At 43.9% G+C, this 25,184-nt stretch overlaps 1 protein-coding gene and 1 long non-coding RNA gene across 11 annotated transcripts in view; one reads left to right on the top strand and one right to left on the bottom strand.

Annotated features, from left to right (window-relative positions):
• The window catches only part of LOC310763600, a 62,711-nt gene extending 52,601 nt beyond the window's left edge, over positions 1-10,110 (bottom strand). The window contains exons 1-3 of one of the 2 annotated variants that reach the window (XR_014548705.1): positions 9,872-10,110; positions 8,982-9,510; positions 8,368-8,499 (exon numbers count right to left, since the gene is read on the bottom strand). This is a non-coding gene — a long non-coding RNA (uncharacterized lncRNA). Of the gene's footprint in view, positions 1-8,367; positions 9,511-9,871 lie in introns of those variants that run through there. The other variant, XR_014548704.1, reaches the window with a different exon arrangement.
• Positions 909-24,405, top strand: TTLL1 (TTL family tubulin polyglutamylase complex subunit L1). Of its 9 annotated transcripts, XM_083615766.1 has the most exons (12): positions 1,021-1,203; positions 3,561-3,618; positions 11,035-11,094; positions 11,914-12,030; positions 12,849-13,057; positions 15,342-15,522; positions 16,265-16,399; positions 17,748-17,856; positions 18,400-18,543; positions 20,021-20,107; positions 21,650-21,813; positions 23,907-24,405. In XM_083615766.1, exons 4-12 carry the CDS (start codon positions 11,918-11,920, stop codon positions 24,034-24,036), a joined length of 1,272 nt encoding a protein of 423 aa, XP_083471892.1. In that variant the 5' UTR covers positions 1,021-1,203; positions 3,561-3,618; positions 11,035-11,094; positions 11,914-11,917; the 3' UTR covers positions 24,037-24,405. The 9 variants fall into 9 exon arrangements, with proteins under 9 accessions (XP_083471884.1, XP_083471890.1, XP_083471891.1 ...); XM_083615758.1 differs by lacking the exon at positions 11,035-11,094 and having other exon boundaries at positions 909-1,203; XM_083615765.1 differs by lacking the exons at positions 3,561-3,618; positions 11,035-11,094 and adding an exon at positions 10,286-10,447 and having other exon boundaries at positions 1,006-1,203.
• The last annotated feature ends 779 nt before the right edge of the window (positions 24,406-25,184 follow it).

Below are 25,184 nucleotides of genomic sequence, written 5' to 3'. Positions count from 1 at the left end.
TACTGTGGAGGAAAGGAAAGTATGAAGTCCCAAATGTCTTACCTATATTTAAATTAACACAGCACCATGCCTTATTTTCCTTACATAAATTAATTTCCGTATTGCGGGGGGGGGGGGGGATATACTTTGCAATGTTGAAGCAAGTGTATTTTTTTTAATCAATTACATAGATCTGAAAGTTTAGCATGTGTCAGGATCGTAGGCCCTTCCCACCCGTCCAGGGGTCCTTTACCTTTACCTTACACCTGTGCTACTTTGGGGTTTTGCTACAACTGAATGCAAGAATAGTGTGGAGCAGAGACATTGCACCCCAGAGACCCTGCAGTGGACTTGGGCGGCGGGGGTGGGGGTGGGGGAGGCTCCTTGCATATCATCAAGATGTGTTTAGGGGGCGGGGGAAGGCAGGGAATAAATAAATAGATGATGATGACAAACGTTAGATGCAGAAGACACTGGGCTGCTGGGGGGGTGTTATGTACTGAGTTGAATAGGATCCAAACTGCAGCAGTCTGATTGGTAGCAGCAGTCTGATTGGTCCTAGAACAATAGGATTCAGAATGCAGCTGTCTGATTGGTCCTAGAACAATGCAGCAGTATGACTGGTTGGCAGGAACCACCCAATCATGCTCCAGATAGAAAATCCACAACCTGATTGGCTTACAGTAGAATTCCGGAATTAGCCAATCATGTGCAGCCCATTGTGTAAATAATGTATATAAAGCAGATACTTTGAGGGGACATTCATTCGTTCCTCCTCACCACTATGAGCTGAATAAAGAGCATGAAATCACTTTGCGACTCTGAGTATATTTCGGGGGGGGGGGAGGTGGATAGATAGATCTAGAACAGTCATATGTATATATACTGTATATATAGGAGAAAGGCGCTTAAGAGCTCCCTGCTGCGCAGTCGCTACGCCTTTATCTAGCCATCCTCCAATGATGGGGATGGGGAGGTGGGCAGGCCTCCGCCTCCTCCTCAGCCTCTCGGCCTCCTCCTCCTCCTCCTCCCTTCCCTGGCGTCCCTCGGTTACCAGGCAGCGGCTGGCGCAGCGCTCTGAGGGGAGCGGCCCGCTGGCTTCCTCCTCCTCTGCCGGCTTCTCGGGGGAGAGAAGGCCGAGGCGCCGGGCGAGGAGGATCCTGGGCGGGCCCGTGGCGGCGGGAAAGGCCTCCGGCGGCGGCGCCGCCTCCGCTTCTGGGGCAGGTAAAGAGCTTCCCTCCCTGCCCCTCCCCGCCTCGCGCAGAACGGAGCAGGGCTCCCGGGGGGCATCTAGTCGAGCCCACGACCCCGAGGCCGAGAGGGGCCTGGGGCGGAAAGACCCAAGGAAGCCAGGCGGCCCCCGCCTAGCAGGGCTTCCCCGAAGGGCCCCTCAAATTGCCCCCCCCCGCATGGAAGCAGTCTTCCTTGCGCAGCAATTCATTTGGGTGCAGTTGCTCTTGAATGGATCTCCTCATACTCCTCAAGCAACAGGATCACAGATCATTTTAATCGCAACAATACACAAATAAGTTCTTCTTAGCTTCTTTCCCAGGTGTCCCCTGCAGCTCCTGTGCTCCATTTCTAAAGAAAAGCCCCCCAGGGGAGCCAGATGCCAAAGGAGGGGGAGGGCCTTCGGGGGGTGGTTTGGCAGGAGCAGGTGGCCGTGCAAAGGGAAGAAAAGCTGCCCCTTCCGAAATGCCCAAGTTGGAAGAGGCACAAAGCGTCCTCTAGTCCAATCCCCTGGGTAGGCAGTCAAAATGTCAATTAAACATGAACTGTTAAAAAACTATTATACTAAGCCCATAAGGTACACACTTTTAACTTGTGCACAGCTAGCTTAATGTGTGTGGCAAAATTATTATTATTATTAATTAAAAGGATTATATTGGTGAGAGGATTCTTAGTATCTGTTTGCAGATGCACAATTGTCATTTAATGCATGTGGCTGATGCATCCTTGTATTCAGAGTAACCGTTTTCCTTTTATTTATTTTTTTAAAAAATAATTTTTATTAACTGGCCAATCACATCAAATTAAATCACATCACATAAATTCCAAATTACAAAGCCAAATTTTTAAATTTTGTTGGGGGAACCCATACTTCAAGATCCAAAGGGGGATTCAGATCATCTTCTTATTACTGCGTTAATGTCCAAATCAGTCCCAATCAGTCCAAACAAAATTCATAATTCTATCCAGTCTTATCTTGGTGTTTCCACATCATATCTTGTTCATATAATTTCTATTTTTCCTTTACGATCTCTTCTGTTAGTCTCCTTAAGCCGATAAGCAAAATAATAATCCTGTGTGGATTTCCCGTTCCTCCACTAAGTCCAGATGGTTTCCATATATCTCCTTCGTAGATAACATCGCTCTTTCCATCATAAATTTGGCATTTGTCGCTCTTAAGTCCCACCGAGGAGCTGATCCACGATATGTAAACAACTCTATTTCTCTCTTTCTCCTCCCAGACCCAAGAGCTCCAACAATGCCTCCCAAAATGGCGACGGCATTTTTAACTGCGTCATTCCAAAACTCTTAGCTTTCCAGCTTCATCTTGAAACATTGCTTTGGTTCGAAAGTTTATCTCCACACAGCCTTAAATCCACAGCTTAAGTCCTTAGTTTCTGACTCATTAGGGGAGGGGATTCTTGTTAAATCACATAAGAAAAAGGAAGGCAGGTTTTCCCCCCCTCCCCCCTCAGTCATACCGTATCTTGACGTATCTTCTCATATTTTATTCTTGTCTTGTTATCAGAGATCTCTTCTGTCAGCAGCCTTTACTCCCCTTTTTCCTTGAAGCATGTGCAATTTATCTCGTCCAAATTGTTTCTTTTGAAGATGCTTGCAACTAGCGGCGTGAATCAGGGACGGCGTCCAGGAGTGCCGGAATCCCACAGGAGGGCTTTGTGCCTAGTGCCCCCACCCCCACAAATTCGGGGGTGGTATAGGGCACAGCAGGCAAGGGCCGTCCCCCCCACAATCCTGGGGGGGTTAAGGAGGCTAATTACCCCCATCATAGCCTCCAAATTACCTCGTGTGGGTCGGAGAGATGTTATTGTCAGCCATCTTCCGATGCGCCACCTAGTGGCCCCCATAACCGTTTTCCTTTTAGTCCCATCCTTATTTTTCTCCTTTTCCTAACTATTTCCTCAGATCAGGGGTAGGCAACCTAAGGCCCATGGGCCGGATGCAGCCCAATCGCCTTCTCAATCCGGCCCACGGACGGTCCGGGATTCAGCGTGTTTTTACATGAGTAGAATGTGTGCGTTCATTGAAAATGCATCTCTGGGTTATTTGTGGAGCATAGGAATTCGTTCCTATATTTTTCCCCAAAATATAGTCTGGCCCACCACATGGTCTGAGGGACGGTGGACCAGCCCACGGCTGAACAAGGTTGCTGACCCCTGCCTCAGATCCTTAATGGCCTGGTCTTTTATTGCAGCAGAAATAAAATCTATTGAATGTTTTTGAACCGCTGAGGTTTCTTGGGATGCCTATGCCTTTTAGTAGCATGGTACAATACAATTCTACTGTCCACAATCAAATCCCTCGATCTATAAAGTCCATTCTTCTTCCAGCATCTACGTTTATCAAAGCCGTGAAAAAGTGTTTCCTTCAGTTCTATTTTCTTGGTAGGTAAGTGCTCTTTAAGACCTTGCAGAATGCCTCAATCTCTTTTCCCGTATCTGATGTCAGTCATGGGCTGGATGAGGCTGAACGAGTTGAGGCTTAATCCAGACAAAACATTGGCGCTCCTGGTCAGTTGGGAGAAGGCTCAGGGAATAAGTATTCAACCTGTGTTGGATGGGGTTTCACTCCCCTTGAAGAGTCGGGCTCACGGTTTGGGTGTACTCCTGGATTCGGTCCTGATCTCCACGTTCTCTATAATTATGGCCCATGCGCCAACTATGCCCACTGGGACACATGCCAGTTGAACTACTGTAACGTGTTGTGTGTGTGGCTGCCCCTGTTAAAACAACTTCACTGGCTGCTGGTCTGTTTCTGAGCACAATTCCAAGTGTTGGTTATATGGCTTTCGCTGGTACTAAGATCCTTGGGTGAGCGACTTCTCTCAGTGCCACCAGCATCAAAGGCATGGCAAGGGAGAATGTTTTTCTGTGGCTGCTCAGTGTGGCGTTCATGCGGAGCACCCGGTCATCTCACGGACTATTGACCCGTACACCACTAACCCAAGTCAGTGACTGTTTCACTGGCAAAGCCCAATCTACAGTGGTGCCTCGCAAGACGAAAAGAATCCGTTCCGCGAGTCTCTTCGTCTTGCGTTTTCGTCTTGCGAAGCAAGCCCATTAGCGGATTAGCGCTATTAGCGGCTTAGCGGATCAGCTGATAAGCGGCTTAGCGGCTTGGGGAAAAGGGAAAAAGGAAAAAAACCCCGCAGGAACTCGCAAGACTTTTTCGTCTTGCGAAGCAAGCCCATAGGAAATTCGTTTTGCGAAGCACCTCCAAAACGGAAAACCCTTTCGTCTAGCGGGTTTTCCGTCTTGCGAGGCATTCGTCTTGCGGGGCACTACTGTACTCATATAGTTAATTAAAGCAGTTGCCACTGTTTCCGTTTCAGTGTTTCGCAACGGTATGGCTTCTGGATATTTGGTTGCGTAATCCACTATGGTGAGGATGTATCTGTTTCCCCGCCTGCTGGCTCTAGGCAATGGCCCTATCAGGTCCAGCCCTAACCATTGAAAAGGGGTTGATATGATAGGCAAGGGGCACAATTTGGCTTTTGTTTTGTCTTGACTGGTGCCTCTTCTCTGACATATGTCACAGGCTTGACAGTATTGTTTATTTGCTTCCCCATTCCTGGCCAATAAAAATGTTGAGCCACTCTCCGTTTTGTACTGTTGTGAGCGTGCTGCAGGATTTTGCCTCGGTATTCATGTGGGATTACTAACTGTCTTCTCATTTCTTCAACCCCCCCCCCTACATGGTGGGGCAAGGACTTCTCTATGTAAAAGGTCCCTGCTCAAACAAAACCGTTCTGGGCACTCAGGAGTTAACGGCCTCTCTGACTCGGCTGCCTCAAAGTACCTTTGTAACTCAGTACAGTGGTGCCCCGCAAGACGAACGCCTCACAAGACGAAAAACCCGCTAGACGAAAGGGTTTTTCCGTTTTGGAGGCGCTTCACAAAACGAATTTCCCTATGGGCTTCCTTCGCAAGACGAAAGCCCATAGGGAAATCTCCAGGACAGCGGGGAAGCGCAGCGCGTCTTCCCCACTGTCCTTGGACCTCCTCCGAAGGCTGGCGGTGGGGCGGAGAGACCTTCTCCCCGCGCCAGCCTTCGGATGGCTGTCCTGAAGACTTGCGGTGGGAGGAGGGCTTTCCTCCCCACCGCCAACATTCAGAATGCTGTTCTGAATGTTGGCGGTGGGGAGGAAAAACCCTCCTCCCACCGCAAGCCCCGGGAACAGAGGAGAAGCGCTGCGCGCCTTCCCCTCTGTTCCCGTACCTGTTCTGAAGGCTTGCGGTGGGGAGAAAAGCCCTTCTCCGCAACGCCAGCCTGTCAAGTGGTCTCCATAGGAACGCATTAATTGATTTTCAATGCATTCCTATGGGAAACCGTGCTTCGCAAGACGAAAAACTCGCAAGAAGAAAAAACTTGCGGAACAAATTAATTTCGTCTTGCGAGGCACCACTGTATCTTCTTTTTGTTTTTTGGCAAAACTTGGGGTTTGACTTTTAGTCAAGGAAACAAAAAGGTGTTTTTTCTTTCCTCACACTGATCACCCCCTTGCTGTCCTTCAGCATTGTCTGCCTCTGCTACCGTATCCACCCCCTCAGGATTAGGTGACTGTGGGCTCCCTTTTGCTCTGGTAACTATGAAAGTACTCTGCACATGTTCTAAAATGTCCCAACCAATGAGCACGGGGGCGGGAATTTCTTCCGAAAGGGCTACCTGCCTCTTCCCTGCCCAGTTTTTGAACCTGACATCTATTTCCGCCACCTTTAGGATCTCTGCTTGTTTCGAAATTCCTTTTAATTTCAATACTTTTCCTGGGATTATGGCCTCATCCCTGATTATTTCCGGGTGGACTATAGTGACTTGTGATCCCGTGTCCTTTTACCCGAGATATCTTTTTCCGTCTATCCAGATATACTCTCCAGCGTTCTTTAACAAGAGATTACCGTATTTTTCGCACGATTGGACGCACCGGACCATAGGACGCACCTAGTTTTCGGGGGGGGGGGGGAATCAAGGAAAAAATATGATTCCCCCCCCCCCGCAGCTCTGGGAGCAGTGGAGAGGCTGCACGCAGCCTGTGCGCTACTCTAAGACCTTCTCCCTGCTTTTGCGGGAGGTGGCGGAATTCCCCCACCTCCTGCAAAAGCCCACAGGAGCCCCGCGTGACTCCTGCGGGCTTTTCGACCAGGAGGGAGAAGGGACTGAAAAGGCCAGTCAGTCCCTTCTCCCTCCTTGGGGAAAAGCCCCCAAGAGCCGCTCGCTCTTTAAAGGCTGCACAGCTCCTGCGGGCTTTTCTGCGAGGTGGGGGAATTCCCCCACCTCACAGAAAAGCCTGCAAGAGCCGTGCAGCCTTTAAAGAGCGCACGGCTTTTGCCTGCTTTTGCGGGAGGTGGGGGAATTCCCCCATCTCCCGCAAAAGCCCGCAGGAGGGAGAAGGGACTGACTCTGCCAGTCAGTCCCTTCTCCCTCCTTGGGGAAAAGCCCCCAAGAGCTGTGCGCTCTTTAAAGGCTGCGCAGCTCTTGCAGGCTTTTCTGCAAGGTGGGGGAATTCCCCCACCTCCTAGAAAAGCCAGCAGAAGCCACGGAGCCCCTTTAAAGAGCGCGCGGCTTTTGCCTGCTTTTGCGGGAGGTGGGGGAATTCCCCCATCTCCCCCAAAAGCCCACAGGAGGGTTGGAGAGTAGCGGGAAGGCGTCGCGCGCCTCCCCGCTGCCCCCCATCCTCTGGGGCGGGCGATGGGGGAAGCGCTGCTTTCCCCACCGCCAGCCTCAAAGAGCAGACTCTCCTGGCTTCAGCGGAAGCAACGTGAAGCCTCCGGAGCGCAGGCTTCGGAGGCTTTGCCTTGCTATCGCTGAAGCCAGGGAGCCTGCATTCGCTCCATAGGACGCACACACATTTCCCCTTCATTTTTGGAGGGGAAAAAGTGCGTCCTATAGAGCGAAAAATACGGTATCTTGTTGAATCACATAACAGTGCAGGACTTCGGCCTCTACTACCTCAGCAGCCTCGGGCCTAGTTGGCATGTCCGTTTCCTTGACAACCTGACTAGTCTGGCCCTGCTCCACAGGCTGGATACAATATGTCTGTTTCTGTGTGGTGCTATAACTAGATGTTTCTTTTCCTGTTTTACAATCAAAACTTTTATGACCTAATTTTCCACATCTCCAGCATGAAATGTCTTTGGGTCCTGCATAACTTGTTTTATTGACTTTTCCCTCAGTAAACTCTGTATGGGTGTGCACCTTCTCATGTGGGCTTTTTGATGAGGGGCTGCATCCCTTATCGGTTTCTGAGGTAATCTTTCCTTTGGGTTGCTGAAATTTATTCTTGTTTTTTCCCCAATATCTCCCACCAAATTTTGGCCCATCAAATCCGTGGTCTTTGATTTCATTTATTTTATCGGCTAAACCAGCTGCTTCCTCTATTGTCTTGGGGTTCCTTTCTTTTATTAGGTACTTCAATTGGCTATTTATTGTGTTGTAAAATTGCTCCAACGCCATCACTTCCCTAATCTTAGGTACCGTGTCTGCATTCTCTTGCTTTAACTGTTATGTACATCTTGTGAGGTAAGTTTTTATCTTTGCACCCAACTGTGCATAGGTTTCCTCCCTCACCTTTGTCACACTTCTAAATTTTTTTCTCAACTACTCTGAGGTAATCCCAAAGCGTGTGTATATTAACTGCTTGTACACCTCAAAATTTCGGGATTGTTCCTCAGTCATTTGAGCATATAATTCGGCTAGAGGACCGCTTATCCTAGCTCTCAAGATCATCATTTTATCTTCCTCTCTCAATTGAAAATCGTGACAGGCTCTCTCGAAGGATACTAGATATGCTTCTGGGCTATCCTTATCTCTAAACTCAGGAAAGTGTTTTAAATCTATCTTCATTTGATTCTACCCACTAGTGTTATTACTATTATTACGATTTTCTAAAACCGTTAATTCCAACCGTCTCATCTCTGAAACTGCTGCTGTTCCCTTTCTTTTACCAATTCTTGCTCAAGCCTAAATTGTTCAGTTTCTTGCTCAGCCCTCAATTTTTCTTTTCCCAATTCCTGCTCCAGCCTAAATTTTTCTTGTTCAGTTCTATTTTTCTTAAGCTCAAATTTCAAGTTCAATGTTTGTACTAATTTCCACTTTTCAAAATCCTCTGAAAACTGTGGAACTTCTACTTCAGGTGGGGTTTTAGTCATCTCTTCTATTCTCGTTTCCTCCCCCTGGGGATTTCCATTCTCTTCTCCAGAGCTTTCGTACGGGTTTTCTCTCACTGGGTGCTTGGTCTTCTTGGGTGGCATTATGGGTCAGTCAGTTTTTACACTAATTACAGTGGTGCCCTGCAAGACGGAAAACCCGCTAGACAAAAGGGTTTTCCGTTTTGGAGGTGCTTCGCAAAACGAATTTCCTATGGGCTTGCTTCGCAAGACGAAAATGTCTTGCGAGTTCCTGCGGGTTTTTCCCCCTCCCCCCCCTTTTCCCAAGCCGCTTATCAGCTGATCCGCTAAGCCGCTTAACAGCTGATCCGCTAAGCCGCTTAACAGCTGATCGCTAAGCCGCTTAACAGCTGATCCGCTAAGCCGGTAAGCCGCTTATCAGCTGATCCGCTAAGCCGCTTATCAGCTGATCCGCTAAGCCGCTTAACAGCTGATCCGCTAAGCCGCTTATCAGCTGATCCACTAAGCCCGCTAAGCCGCTAATAGCGCTAATCTGCTAAGCCGCTAATGGGCTTGCTTCGTATGACAAAAAAACCGCAAGACGAAGAGACTCGCGGAACGGATTCTTTTCGTCTTGCGAAGCACCACTGTAATTAAATAAGAGAATTTTACTCTCAACACTGTTCCTCCCGGCTTGGCTTTTCAAGACCCTGGTCCCCAAAGTATAGCTTTAGGTTTTTGCCTCTAACTCTTCAAGCTTCCTTCCACTGACCCTGAGCTAAGCCTCCGCCAGAACAGTCTTTTGAGATCTCTTGCTCTTATTGTTATCTGGGGTTTAGCCTCAATCACACCTTCAGGCCAGGTAATCACTTCACCGATTTACCCTTCCCCTCTCCAGGTGTATTGCTTCCCCTCACCGGCTCTTAGACTTATCAATTCCTGCCGCTGCCACCAATTTTGTGGCGTTCGTACGGAGCCCCCGGTCGTCTCATGGACCATTGACCCGTACACCACTAATCTGCTGCCACCAACCAGGTCCTCCCTGGTAAAACCACTTCAGTCTCAGTCAGCTTTTCAATTAATAAAGAAGAGGGTATTTTATTTCAGACACAAACAAAACTTTTACGGCATTCCAAACGTTGTTGCTCTTTACTTTCTTAGTCTTACTTTCCTCTCTCTATCTCTTCTACCTCCCCACACTCAAGAACCCACGGCCCTGAAATTAAGTGGTTATAAGCTGTAATGATTATGTGATCAAGAAAAGAAAGGTTAAAAATTATACAGAAATTAGGGGAAGGATTTGCTGAATTGAATTAATTAGAGATTGGAATACAGAAAGGGGAGGTATGAGGAGGTCGGGAAAGTAAGTTTTATGAATATAGGGGATTGAAATTATACTTGTTGTTGTATGTGTTTTGTATGTATTTTTACTGTTTCTGTTTTTTGTTTTGTTTTTTCTATTTTATATAAACTTTTAAAACCTTAATAAATATCTTATAAAAAAAAAGAACCCACGGCCCTAACTGTCTCTCTATTACCAACTGCCTTTCCCAACCAGCCAACCCACAAAAGCCAACCAACTACCCACCAACAACTCCCAACAAACTCCTCCCAGAACTGATTTTATAAACCCACTGACTCCACCCCCCTGGAGTGTTCAACCTATTTAACTATTTCCCCTCCAGCACTCTCTCATATATGTTAACGTCACACTCACATATTGTGGAATTCCCTCCCAGAAGAAGTTAGATTGGCTTCCCCTTTGTTCTCTTTCTGCTGACAGGCTAAGACCTTCTTATTCAGACAGGCCTTTGGAACCGAAGGGGCAGATGATGTTGACCACGGAGCTGCTACCAGGGCAAACTTAATTTTGAGGCTGGTTTCCAATGTGTGTGTCGTTGCATTTTAACTGTTGTTGTTAACTATTTGGTTTTTGTTACTTTGTATTCTAGAATTGGGACGCGGGTCTAAACCGCTGAGCCTAGGGCTTGCCGATCAGAAGGTCGGCGGTTCAAATCCCCGCAACAGTGTGAGCTCCCGTTGCCCCTGCCAACCTAGCAGTCCGAAAGCATGTCAAGTGCAAGTAGATAAATAGGTACCGCTCCGGCGGGAAGGTACACGGCGTTTGCGTGCACCGCTCTGGTTTGCCAGAAGCAGCGTAGTCATGCTGGCCGCATGACCCGGAAGCTGTATGCCGTCTCCCTCGGCCAATAAAGTGAGATGAGCGCCGCAAACTCAGAGTCGTCCGCGACTGGACCTAACGGTCAGGGGTCCCTTTACCTTTACCTTTATTCTATAATTATGTTTTGAAAGGTTGTACACTGCCTTGAATCCCAGTTTGGGAGAAAGGCGGGATATAAATACTTAAAATAAAATAAAAATAATGAAATCTGCATTAGCAGTATTTATTCCATAGGGACATGTGGGGAAAACCCAGCTTCAGGGACCTACTGAGAGATTTCTCAATATCCTTTCCCGCTCACCAAACTAATGTTGTGATTCTTACATTTGTATTATGGGTAACTTGGAATATTTCATTATCCTGCATGTAAGTCCCTCGATAAATTCAGTTTGACGTAGGGTGCTCCCCACAATAGGTTTTGTATAGAATTGCCATGCCTCATTGACTTCGTGGGGCTATCCACATCATATTATCGAAGTAGTCTTCTTTTATGACTTCTGGAGCTTATTCTTCTTTCAGGCTGCAGAAATCTGGCATATTTAAAAGGGGGGAAATGGAGGAGGAGTACAATCCCTGAAGGTATGGAACCGTTATTCTTCCTTCCTTCCAAGGGGTATAGTTTTGACATGAGTAGGTGAATATTTTGTGACTTGGCACACATTGTCATTAAATTTTGTAATTTTTTTCAGTTAGTGCAGAAATGCATGTTGGCTATTTATTATTATTATTATTATTATTATTATAACATTGGTAGAGTGAAACTTTAAAAAATGAAAAAGGATTATAGCACTACTTAAAATAAATTATTAAAACACCTCTTCTTTTCCAGCCGCTAGCATTTTACTAATTCCCCCTCCCCAAATAAACTTTCAATCTCAAAACATGCCTTAAAAGCTGTGAGAGAAATTGGGCAGTCATATTTTAATAAATAAGCTCTATAGTGCAAATTAAATATCTTTTTTAAAAAGGCTGCATTGGTGAGTTGTACCTTCTATGCCCAGAGTGCCATGTTCTATCCCTGCTGGGCTAAATATAGCAGGATTAAAATGTTCTAATATTTTATTCCTTTTCTTCCCATTAAATGCTATTTATTTGTGGAAATTATTTCACATACTGGCAGCCCCCCATTTAGGCGTGTTCAATATGTATGTGACCATGTATATGTGCATTGTACTGAACAGGAAGTGACCCGGAAATGTCATAAAGATGTTACTGAAATGTCACTGAAAAGGGGGGGGGGGTTGTTGCAGGCTTTTCCAATGGGTTTCAATTATACATGATTTCATCGATGCACGTGGTGCCTTGGAACGTAACCCCCACGTAAATGAGGGACTGCCTGTATTCACCTGTATCAGTTTTCCCCATTTAAATTAAGATGCATATTTTTTTTACTTTTAGGATAATGGCAGGAAAAGTCAAATGGGTTACTGACATAGAGAAATCTGTGCTTATAAACAACTTTGAGAAGAGGGGATGGGTCCAAGTGTCAGAAAATGAAGACTGGAATTTTTACTGGTAAGCAGTGTGTGTGTGTGTGTGTTGTGGAAAATGTTGCATACATAATTACACTTATTTGGGAGTAAGCCCCATTGAACTCAGTACCTCCCAATACAAATTAACCTGGACCCTGAGGCCCTTCTTCATGTGCCCCCTCCATGAGAGGGCTGGAGGGTAGCAACACGAGTGTGGGCCTTTTCTGTGGTGACTCCCTCCTTGTGGGATGCTCTCTGGGGAGGTTCACCTAATGCCTTCATTACGTATATTTAGGCACTAGGCAAAACATTCCTCTTCTCCGAGGCCTTGGGCTAATTAAACAATCTTTGGCCTTTTAAACGGGGCGGGGGGGTATAGTTTTTCTTTGTTATCACGGTATATATTTTTGTGTTTTTAAATATATGGTCATCTAATTCCTGTGTATGAGAAGAGCATCTTGTTAGGGTTCAGTTCATCAGTGGTTTATATTCATGCAGTTTTCAGAAACTGCTCACTCCACTTATACCATAATTTGGAGAGGCAGCAGGTACGTGCGAACCCCCTCCTGTTGTAATGATTCCTGGGGAAAAGCAGAGCTTGGAATGCAGAATAACAAGATAATTTGTAGGGTACAACAACAATTTATAGAATGCCTGCTCCACCTTCAAGAATGACTGCCTTTTAGAAATTCTCTGGAGAAGAGGTGGTAAGAAGAGTGAAGTAGATTTCTTATTAGATGTCTTCAAGTTGTCTGATGATTTTTTCTTCTGATCATATTTAATGCAAAGGCCAGCCTGATTCCTATCAGGTTGTGAGTTGCATATTTTGGGGGAAGCCCAGTGACAATTTTCTCTTCACAGGATGAGTGTGCAAACTATTCGAAATGTTTTCAGCGTGGAGACTGGTTACCGCCTCTCTGATGACCAGATTGTCAACCATTTCCCAAATCACTATGAGCTCACCCGAAAGGACTTAATGGTCAAAAATATTAAGAGGTACAGGAAGGAATTAGAAAAAGAAGGTAGCCCTCTCGCAGAGAAAGATGAAAATGGAAAATACCTTTACTTAGGTGAGTTGTCTTGGCCAATTCTACTATTTGTATGTGCATTTTAAAGACAAGACATGCCTCAGTAGCATGTATTATATAATAGATATTCAGAAATTTGGATCTTTGCCATCCGGTTCACACATCACATTAAATCATTGTTTAACTTACTGTGGAGCAGGGTGTCTGGTGCAGCTGCTCAAAAAGACCATGGTTCGTTCTCCTTCCCTCCTTTCTGATGGTGAGGAAACAAATCAGAGGCGGGCTAGCTGTTTTGTGCAAAGCAGTCCTTGTGGTTTGTTTGTCTCCTAACAAATCATGATGGGGTTAGTTCTTGGCTTACCATTGTGGTTTGGTAGGCGACAAGGTCTGCTCTTGGCTTACCATAATAGTTTGTTGGGAAACATGTGTGAACCGGCACATGCTGTTTGTATAACGGCAAGCCAACCTCTGGTTTGATTTCTCGCTGGTGGACTGAAGGGACGAACAAAGTGTGCATTTCCTTTAAGCCATACTGAATCTTATACTGTGACTTAAAGTGGCATCTGAACCAGGCCTGTGGTTTTCCAGTGAATTCTGCAGCTTACTCATCTCTCCGTGTGTCTTGCTCTGCTCAAGGTCAGTGACCACATACAGAACAGTTCAGGGGAAATGTAAGCACTTCAAAAGCTCTTAATTGTGTAGAGTAGATCTTCTCAGGTACTAGGTAGTAGGATATCTTCAGTGTGAGGGTCTGAGGAGCAAATCTCTTTCATGAAAGATCCCCTAAAGAGGCAAGTTGAGAGTGGTTTTTTGCCTGTCCAGATTGTGTATGAGAGAGCATTAAGATAAAAACATCAGTGATTTTTTTGAACCACATCTCAGTTAAAATACAACTGAGACATGAGGACTCAGATAACGTTGGTTTGAGGCCGGTACTTAGCTCAATAGGCCACATGTCAGTCGTGAATCAGCTGAGACAGATTTCTGAAAACGTCACATGGACAAGGTTTCTGAAGCATATTTTTGCAGATTTAAAAGAGCAGACATATTGAACACAGCCTTATTGCAAGTCTTACTACAGTTTTCCAAGTGTGTGAGAAAAGATGTAATTTGTCCAAGATCATGAGAGGCTGGTAATGGAGCAGGTGTTTAAAATCATGTTTGGTCTTTCCAAGAGTATAAAAAACAGACATGGCCTTGTTGAGGCCATCAGTTGTCGAGCTTGCAGTCTGATCCTAACCAAGTTGACTTGGGTATAAGCCCGGTTGATTTCAATAGGATTTACTTCCCATTATGTATGCTTGGGTTTACAGCCTTATTTGGCTGTCTAGAATCAGACTTTTCCCATAATGCTTTTAGCATTACTATACTGTAAGTTGAGAGAATGCAAGTCCATTCTTAATATACTTACTATCAGTTAAGGTTGATATACACTTTCAGTAATTCTTGATAGTGAAGTTCTACAGATACTCTTCAACTCATGATAATCCTCTTAAGATGGCGAACAACAAAAAGGTTATTTCTCTGTCACCTGTTAATTGGTCTAAACCAGGCTTCCTCAACCTTGGCCCTCCAGATGTTTTTGGCCTACAACTTCCATGATCCTTAGCTAGCAGGACCAGTGGTCGGGGTGATGGGAATTGTAGTCTCAAACATCTGGAGGGCCAAGGTTTAGGAAGCCTGGTCGAAACTATCCAAGCTTCTTTCTACTCTAGTATTAAACATGGAGTGCAGGTGTTGGAGAGAAGATGAGCCCTGTCACTGCCATCACCTTAACTAACAAACAACGTAGACTAGGATAGAATGTGAACAGGGCTGCGTTTTCCCCTTTAGTTTTATGTGTTGATGTATATACTGTATTAAATAATTTTAGATGATAAATTCCTTTGGGGACCATTTCTTTGCAAAGCACTGTGTACTTAAAGGTAAAGGTAAAGGGACCCCTGACCATTAGGTCCAGTCGTGGCCGACTCTGGGGTTGCGGTGCTCATCTCGCTTTATTGGCCGAGGGAGCCAGCGTACAGCTTCCAGGTCATGTGGCCAGCATGACTAAGCCGCTTCTGACGAACCAGAGCAGTGCACAGAAACGCTGTTTACCTTCCCGCCAGAGCGGTACCTATTTATCTGCTTGCACTTTGACGTGCTTTCGAACTGCTAGGTTGGCAGCTCACCCCGTCGCGGGGATTCAAACCGCTGACATTCTGATTGGCAAGTCCTAGGCTGTGTGGTTTAACCCACAGCGCCACCCGCGTCCCTACTGTGTACTTAAATGGCACTCTATAAAACTATGCTATATTAATTCTTGGTTTTCCTTGGTGCGTTTTAGACTTCGTGCCTGTCACCTTTATGCTCCCAGCTGATTACAATTTATTTGTTGAAGAATTCCGGAAAAACCCTTCCAGTACTTGGATTATGAAACCTTGCGGAAAAGCTCAAGGAAAAGGAATATTCCTTATCAACAAACTTTCCCAAATTAAAAAATGGTCTCGAGACAGCAAAACATCCACGTATGTTTCTTAAAAAGGGGGTGGGGTCTTGTTTAACTCCTTGTTGCAGTCTAGCATGTTTGTCTGAATTTGTGACTTTCTTACTTTGCTGGAAGGTCATTCATAAGTGCTTCAAACAGTTATTACAGATTACAGGGCACTTCACGTGTGTAAGATAAAAATGAATCTAGAAATAGGTGTACAGAAAAGATGGGGCCTATAATATTGTAAGTTGTGGCACTGATTGCTTTGGTGGAATTGCGTGGAATGATTTTAGTGCCCTTTTTAAAGGAAGTGGAAGCTGCTTTGGGAAGCAACAAATGACTATTAACTGTGGTGAAATAGAGTTTTAAGAATATAAATATAAATATAAATAAAATTTATTATTATTATTATTATTATTATTATTATTATTATTATTATCAGTCAGATTAAGACAAAAGCTATTATATTTAAAATCATTTATTTACATTAATGAGTCCTTGGAACTTCTTCCTACAAAGTGTCCCGTAGCTGCAAGAAGCACTCTGTGAGCAGCACATTGGTCGTCCTTGCTTTTAAATGCTTGCGGTCTAGGGAAGTTTTTTCTTTTCTCAGAAAGATTGAATCAGTCCTATCTGTCAGCTCTTCTTGTTCAACAGTTCTGCACATAGCACTAAAATGAAACTGCCTTTGTTACTGTTCTAGAGCTAGTTTTACAAATAAAAGCAAACAGTCGAATGCAACTAGCACATTTTAAATAATAAAATATACATTTCCCTAGGTTTATATCTCAGTCCTCTAAAGAAGCTTATGTGATTTCTCTGTATATCAACAATCCTCTACTGATAGGTGGGAAGAAATTTGACCTTCGCCTGTATGTTTTAGTGTCTACTTACCGTCCTCTGAGATGCTACATGTAAGTTGTCCATATTCTGACAAGGCCCCTGTTTCAGGGTGAGAAGTGGCACTCTGGAAATAAAAAGTGACGGAGGGTAATTTTCATCCAGAGTTGTGAGGAAGTTGGATTTTAACTTGTTATATTTCCCTGTGCATATTGGCGAGCTAGAGGGGAAGGGAGATGACATTTTCCAAAATAACCCCATCTAGAAATTGTCTTATGTATCCCAGCAGGGCAAATCATAAAGAAAACAAAGATTTGTTTCTTATTTCCCCCACCCCCATAATTTCGGTATGGAGAATTTGTTTGACCCAATTTGCACTGACACAAATTTGCACCCACAAAGGCAGGCAGTTTGCAGTTATCTTCTCCCTGCAAGTCTGGATGCAACCTCTGTGTCTCCTTCTCCCAGCTTGAAGGTGGTTTTGCTGGAATTCACTTTTGTACAATTTGGCTTTGCCTTGAAACTTTTCACTTTCCTTCATTGAAATCTGTTTCTTTGTTCCATATTGGCCAAGATGTCTTTAGAAACTTTTGAAGTGCTTCTGAAATCATAGTTTGAAGAAACCATTCTTATTCTCTGTCATGGTTTGGATATCTATACAGGGTAGGAGTTAGATTGCTTAATATGTATTTTAAAAATCAGTCTCCTAATCAGTTGAGTCGTAACACCAGGTTGTTGGGGGGTTTTGGGGTGGGGAGAGAATCCAGGAAGTAATAGACCAGGCTTCCTCAACCTCGGCCCTCCAGATGTTTTTGGCTATAACTCCCATGATCCCTAGCTAGCAGGACGATGGGAATTGTAGTCTCAAAACATCTGGAGGGCCGAGGTTGAGGAAGCCTGTAATAGGCCAGCAGTCAGAATTCTGCATTCTTTAAGAACATTTGGATGAATATCATCCAGCCCTGGCACCATGTTAACTTCTAAATCTTTCCCTTTAGTGGCCACAATATTTTGATGCACTAATAGAAAAATAAACAGGATTGCAAAAAGCATTGAGAAAAATTTAATACCTCCTTAATAACACTGATATTCATCATTATGAAATTGAGCAGTAAAATCCTAATCAAGGGGATTGTCCAGTATGCAGTGAGGACTGCAGCTGCTGTTTCCAGAATGTATTCAGGACATTATGATGTATTTGAGTTACCTTTAGTTGTTGTCTCCATAATAACTATTACTGTAATGTGTCCATTTCTTGCTGTAATACATCCATTTATTGGATTAAAAGAAGTTTATTTATTTATTTTTAAGAATGCATATGCCAGCTTTTGATATCAATATTTCCAGGACAGTTTATAAGTTAAAATAAATAAATAAATTGGTGAACAATAAAACCTGCCCCCTCCCTTTTTTGCATTTCAGGTATAAACTTGGGTTTTGTCGCTTTTGCACAGTAAAATACACACCAAGTACAAGTGAATTAGACAACATGTTTGTGCATCTTACCAATGTTGCCATTCAGAAGCATGGGGTAAAGTTGGAACATTTTTGTATAATGTACATTTAAATTACTTTAAATAAATTTATAAACTGAACATATGTAATAAAAATACAGTACCTCAGTCCCTTGATTACAACCTCTTTCCCATTGTTGCTTTAGTGGACTTACAGTAAGTGCTGTTAATTCCTGGGAGTTCTACCTCTGAGGGGAACAGGGTTCTCCTAGCAACTCTCAAACCCTTAGCAAACTACATTTCCCAGGCTTTTTTTGGGGGGGGGAGAGGGTAATGATCTGTTTAAAGTGGTACAATTCTGTTTAAAATGCACAGCGCTGATGGGGCCAATGTCTCTGCTTCTCCAACTAGCTATCCTGCATACAAAACCTGACTGAAGACCATTGTGACAGCTCCCTTTATTCTTTCACAACAGTATTGCTGTCCTTACTTACTTTAGAGTCTGGCTTGTGAATCTCCTGCTCTATTAAATCAACAAAGAACTGTTTGGAAAATGTTGCGAGTGTGTTTACAGCTGATATCAAATCTATACTTTTTGATTTGACGCCTTGCCTCTGCAGGATGATTACAATCACATCCATGGTGGTAAATGGACAGTGAGCAATCTGCGCTTGTATTTAGAAAGCACTCGTGGGAAAGAGGTCACCAACAAGCTGTTTGATGAAATTCACTGGATAATTGTGCAGTCACTGAAAGCCGTTGCAGTGAGTAGAGAAACAAATAAAAAATACGTTTTATAATGCTTCCTTCTGCTCTTCCCGGTTTGAATATTGAGGCTGTAAATATGTGTGCTTATCTTTTCGGTGTCCTTTTTAAAAAAGGGCCACAGAGTTTATTAAGCAGGCAGTACGCACATTGTGTACAAATAAGGACTATATAAGAACATAAACGTATCTCTGCTGGGCCAGGCCAGTGGCCCGTCTAGTCCAGTATCCTGTTCTCACAGTAGCCAACCAGATGCCCATGGCAAGCCTGCAGGTAGGACCTGATTGCAACCGTATTCTGCACTTTCTAGAAACTGGTTTTCTGAACCATGGTGCCTCTGATCATTGGCTAGGGGACACCAACAGCCTTGTCTTCTGTGAATTTGGGTACACCTCTTTTAATGCCACCAAAGTTGGTGGCCATCATTTTCCATTGTAGGAGCAAATCCCATGTGCTGTGTGAAGTCCTTTCTCTTGTCTCTTATGAATCTTCCGACATTCAGCTTCACTGGATCTCCATGAGTTCCTCGTGTTACGAGGGAGAAAGACTTTAATTTATCCCCTTTCTGCGTGCCGTGACATTTCTATCCTGTCACCTCTTATTTGCCTTTTTTTCTAAACTAAAAGGCTCTATATGTGGAAACTTTTCTTCTTGGGAAGTTTCTCCATTCCCTCTTTTTGGGGGAAGTTTCCTCTTTTGAACTCAAATGTTCCTATGTTGGATTTTCTTGGCAAGTGGCCACTTACACGTTTATTTAATGTAATAGTCCTATGGTCACTCCTTCCTTTCAGTCCAGCAACACTTTACATCTCATACTTGGGCTTGGGTGCCACTTAAGATTAAGTCCAGGGTTGCCATCCCTCTGGTCAGTCCAAGGTCACAGTCATTTAGGGTTTCTATAAATGTTACCTTTCTGCCAAGGCTGGCATGCGTATGTGTGTGAGGGTAGTTGTGTCACCCATTAATGCATGAGTATTTGATCAGGGGACAATAGCATGCCCTCAGAACTACATAATTTTTTGTATGATTGAAAAATACTTTTTTAAGAAGTATTACTTGGTTCTCATCACCAGGCTGAGGAATACGATCATGTGGCAGCTGCATCCTTGAGCCTGGCAACCACCCCCTTCAATGCAAAGCAAGACTTGGACAGGATCTCTTGAGCTTTGGGGGTTCTTAAAAGCAGGATGGTGCCCAACGCCTTCCTTTGAGTCCTTTATGGGTGGAGAGCAGCTGGGTTGGTGGCAATAACAAGCAGTGGCCCGTCAAACTTTTTGGGCCCCCTTTTCTAGCCCACAGTGATTGTTTGTACCATTTATTGAGGGCGTCCCACAGCTGACACCAGCCTAGCAAAATAGGGAGCATGTAACTGAAATGCCTTGCATATTTATTTCAGGAGTCTTAGTCAGACTCCGTAGCTAGTAAAATTGTACCGATGTTCATTTCTGCTCTCATGTCCTTTTTCAACTCTTTCAGCCTGTAATGAACAATGATAAACACTGCTTTGAATGTTACGGATATGACATCATCATTGATGACAAGCTAAAGCCATGGCTTATTGAGGTAAGCGGAGTTATCTTGGCGTTGCAGGTTTCCTTTGAAAAGCAGTGTGGAAAAAGGGTCCTGCTCATTGGCTCCTAAAGGATTCCCCTTCCCCAGACTCTGAATGGGAAAGTCTTTGCTTTTGAGGAATACTACTCATAAAAAGGTGTCTTACAATGAATCCTGGCCGTTGGTCCATCTAGTCTAGCACTGTCTGCCGTAGCTGTTGCTCTCTAGGGCCTTCAGCGTCGATATTTCCCAGCGCTGTTTCTGGAGATCACTTCTCATCAGAGATCCCAGGAATTGGCCACTCAGCTATGCCCCTCCTCACCAAGAAACCTTGCTGCCTCCTTGTATGGGGCATAGTGGATGCTGAGCCCCTGAGCTGGGACTCGGGCTCTGCTGGCTCCTGCCATAGGGGAAGTGGGAAATGAAGCCAGGGCAACTATGGTGACCAAACTATGGCATCATAGCACCTGGTAAAATGTCGCAAACTTGGCTGTTAAGATTCATGAAAATCAGGGGCACGTTTCGAGATCTACAACTCTGCAGAAAAGCCTTGTTAGATGATGGGAAGGGAACCTTTGGCCCTCCCGTTGTTGCTGAGCTAGAACTCCCATCGTTCTTTGTCCATTGGCCATGCGGGCGCTGAGTCTGATGGAAATGGGAGCTTGTGAAAGGCTCTTGCCTGGCATTTCTTTCCCTGTCTTTAGGCGCCAGGCGAAAACCTTGCTCTGTAACCAGGCCTTTGGCTATTTGGACCTTCTGTGGCCTTTTGGTTTTGTTCTTGTTTTATTCCGTATTTTGTGTTCTCGTTTTGAAACCGCCTTGGAACACTGTTTAAAAAGAAAAGCCTGACTAGCTTTTCAGATACCCTTTAATTGAATAACTTTTTGAAGAAACTCCTGAAGTAACTGATCCTATCGTTTGAAGTCTTGTTTATTCAGTTACATTTTACTCTAGGAAAAAAATCCTAAATAGAACCCAATAGGGCCAACAAATATGTACAAAATATATATTTTTAAATGTGATCCCAGTCAGATCCCAATTTTGCAGGACGCTCTTAGAAATATGAAATAATACATTTTTGGAATTTTTAATTCCTAATAATTTTTTATCACTTCAACCATTTTTTTTAATTTTGTAACTTTAAAATTTAAAGTAAATCCATCATGTGCCATATCAAATTAAAGCCCATGAAGTTCTGAAGAGATTGATATTTTTAGTTTGGGAATATCTCAATTCTGAGCTGAGCTTTTAAGATTTTTGTTTAGTCTGGCAAGGCCACAATTGTCAGTTTTTTAAAATTTCAAACCCCCACAACTCAAAAACGGGATGAAATAAAAAAGTAAAATTTTAGATTTAAACTTAGTTCTGATCATTCAACAAGTGTTCAAAATTTTAAGAAAATGGGCCGATATGAGGTAAAAAAATCATCAAAAATTGGGCAACTTTTTATGGAATGACCCTGAGGTGCTCTTGATGATTTATCGTATTTCTGTTTGTGGAAGAATTGGTGGATGTGAACTATCTATTTTCCTCCTTCCTGTGTACACATCGTAGGTCAACGCTTCTCCATCTCTTACTTCCAGTACTGCCAATGATCGTATCCTCAAATACAATCTTATTAATGACACACTTAACATTGCTGTCCCTAACGGGGAGATTCCAGATTGTAAATGGAATAAATCTCCCCCCAAAGAAGCCCTTGGACATTATGAGATTTTGTAAGTATTAATCATAGATAAAGCAATTGTCTGAACCTCTGCAAGTAGATGCTTTAGGGCTGCCTTTTGACTAGTATCTGAGTGTAACCTAGTCTTGGTGTTAACTCAGCAAAAACTCAGATGGCACATTATTACTTATTTCTTTTATGAATGACTTCTTAGAAAACATTTCTGAGCAATTTCAGACCATGACAAATGCATAATGCATAAAAATACAATGGTTCACAAGGTCTGTAGATTTAGTATTTTTGTTAAATCCTTCCCAAAGCAATCCACAGGGATCTCTACTGCAGAAAGACCCATTTTATGGTGGAAAAAATAGTCCCGTGAAATACTTATGCCTCAAACACTAAGATCACCTGAATTGAGTCTTACTTAGGGTGCCAGGTGACTTAGCCATTCCTGATTCCAGCCTTGCATCCTTGACTTCTGTACCGTACCACACAATTTTTCTTCATTATATCTGGTTAAATATGTCTGTTACAGTTGCATCCTTCTGTGAATAGCTGTTGAAATAACAGCCATTATTCACCAGATAATCACATTATTAAGTACAGTGGTACCTCAGGTTACATATGCTTCAGGTTACATACGCTTCAGGTTGCAGACTCCGCTAACCCAGAAATAGTGCTTCAGATTAAGAACTTTGCTTCAGGATGAGAACAGAAATCGTGCTCCGGCAGCACAGCAGCAGCAGGAGGCCCCATTAGCTAAAGTGGTGCTTCATGTTAAGAACAGTTTCAGGTTAAGAACGGACCCCCGGAATGAATTAAGTACTTAACCCGAGGTACCGCTGTATTTCAGAAAGTTGCAGATTGCTGTGGCAAGTTATAAATGTGCAGTAGCTCTGAGCTTTGTTGCTGTTAAAAGTTTTAAGGTTCTTCTAGATGAGCCGTTTGTTTCACTTGAGTGACGTCACCATCTGTCATTTATGCCATTAATCTTGAAGCAAAATGGAAAGTACTTACATAGTAAATGGCAGCTGAGGCTTTAGACAGTAGTGATGCACATCCCTGGAAGAAATACTGCAGTTGTCTGTATTGACAGGACATACACAGAAGTAAACATTAACATGAAGCTTTCAATTCAAAATAACAAGTTCTTATTCTTATCTTCTGCCCTGTGATAAAGCCAAAGTACATAATCAGCTGTATAATGGTGGTATAAAGGTAAAGGGACCCCTGACTATTGGGTCCAGTCGTGACCGACTCTGGGGTTCCGGCACTCATCTCGCTTTATTGGCCAAGGGAGCTGGCATACAGCTTCTGGGTCATGTGGCCAGCATGACTAAGCCGCTTCTGGTGAACCAGAGCAGCGCATGGAAACGCCGTTTACCTTCATAGCTCTTCCTAAACTTTAGTCGCTTTGTATCACTGTAGACTACACACAAGAAGTGGAGATTGTGTGTGTATATATATGAAATAGGGATGCGGGTGGCGCTGTGGGTTAAACCACTGAGCCTCTTGGCTTGCCGATCAGGTCAGCAGTTCGAATCCCCGCGACGGGGTGAGCTCCCATTGCTCGGTCCCAGCTCCTGCCAACCTAGTAGTTTGAAAGCACGTCAAAGTGCAAGTAGATAAATAGGTACCGCTCCAGCGGGAAGGTAAACGGTGTTGGTCATGCTGGCCACACGACCCGGAAGCTGTCTGAGGACAAATGCCGGCTCACTCGGCCTATACAGCGAGATCAGCACTGCAACCCCAGAGTCGTCCACGACTGGACCTAACGGTCAGGAGTTTCTTTAACTTTATATATAAAATATCTTCCCCACACAGGTTTTCTGCATGCAGAAGAACCAGAAGTGTTCTTCACACGCTTTCAATATGCATGGGGTTGGGGGAAGGGGGTTATTGGTTGGTTGGTTTTTTGTTCTCATTTTTATCATGTATTTTTGTGTTGTGAACCATCCTGATATTGTGGGTGGAATAATAATAATAATAATAATAATAGGCAGATAATTGGCAAGCATTCAATTCCTCCATCTACAACCTGTAGTAGCAAAGTCTAGGAAGAGCGGTACCACTTGGTTCTGATCATTGTTTAGCCCACCTGTGAATCCCATGGGACAATTCTGACTTTCTCTTTGCCCTTAGATACGATGAAGAGATGGCACAAAGTGAAGTGTCAGATCGTGATTTGAGAAGTCGCTCTGGGCAGTCCATTGGATTGAAGGGAACTCGAGCCAGAGACACTGGAAAATCAGGGCCCCTTACATGGAAGTAGCTGCAGAATGAACTGTAGACTGACGCTTCCTGAAATCCAGGGCTGTGGTTTTTGTAGGAAGTTTGCTTGAAATGGATGCTCAGATTTTGGATGACCTCCTTCCTGTTTGCAAAATGCTCTAATGGGGGAAGTAATGTTGCGTAAAAAGGACAGAATATTTTTCTGTCCGGCAGTGACAAGCACATTGAAGGACTGGACAAAATTGATTTCTTAGCATGTATATAAACAGTTATTAATCAGTTCATTGCAGTTTTACTGCAGGACTGTTATGTTGCATGTTGTATGAAATAGTTGTATTAATATATACTATGAGTTAATATAATTGGAAATGAGCTTTTTACCGGTAAATAAATTACTGTGTCTTGCAAACAAGTGGTTGCTTTCTCACGCATTGCTACCATAGGGGTCCCCAATACTTTTTGGTTCAGAGGCACTTGTTTTGTTTTGGACTACAAAATGCCTGTTTCATAGAATTAAGCCTGGTGATGCTCAGAGAGCCAGTGTGGTGTAGTGGTTAAGAGCGATAGACACGTAATCTGGGGAACCGGGTTCGCGTCTCTGCTCCTCCACATGCAGCTGCTGGGTGACCTTGGGCCAGTCACACTTCTCTGAAGTCTCTCAGCCCCACTCACCTCACAGAGTGTTTGTTGGGGGGGGAGGGAAAGGAGAATGTTAGCCGCTTTGAGACTCCTTTGGGTAGTGATAGAGCGGGATATCAAATCCAAACTCTTCTTCTTCAGAATTCCTAAACGAGGAAAACGCCAACAAATAAATACAGAACTCAAGGCAGGTAACACTCCCCCAACAACAACCTCCTAGCCCTCCCAAACTGTCATTTCAATAAATCAGCAGGGGCTGGAAACCTCAGTGGGCGCCAAGAGGCCCCCAGGTGCCACATTGGACAAAATATGCATCTTGAAATTCATATGTTGTAGGGAGAAAAGCTGTCTTTTTTTCTTAATATTTTACTAGAATTGTAAGAGTATACTACTGAAAACACACGTACGTTTATTTTTAATTTTTTTGCAAAATACACCAAAAGACCAAATCAGTATGGTTCATGTTCGAAATGCCTGTTTTCAAACTACATGTTTCCACTTCTAAAAGCCGCTTGTAGAATGGGTGGGGGAACCTAATAAAGCCTTTGT

This window comes from Podarcis filfolensis (assembly GCF_964270895.1).
Source record: "Podarcis filfolensis genome assembly, chromosome: 5".
NCBI classification, from domain to species: domain Eukaryota; kingdom Metazoa; phylum Chordata; class Lepidosauria; order Squamata; family Lacertidae; genus Podarcis; species Podarcis filfolensis.
This window is presented reverse-complemented; position numbering and strand designations above follow the sequence as displayed.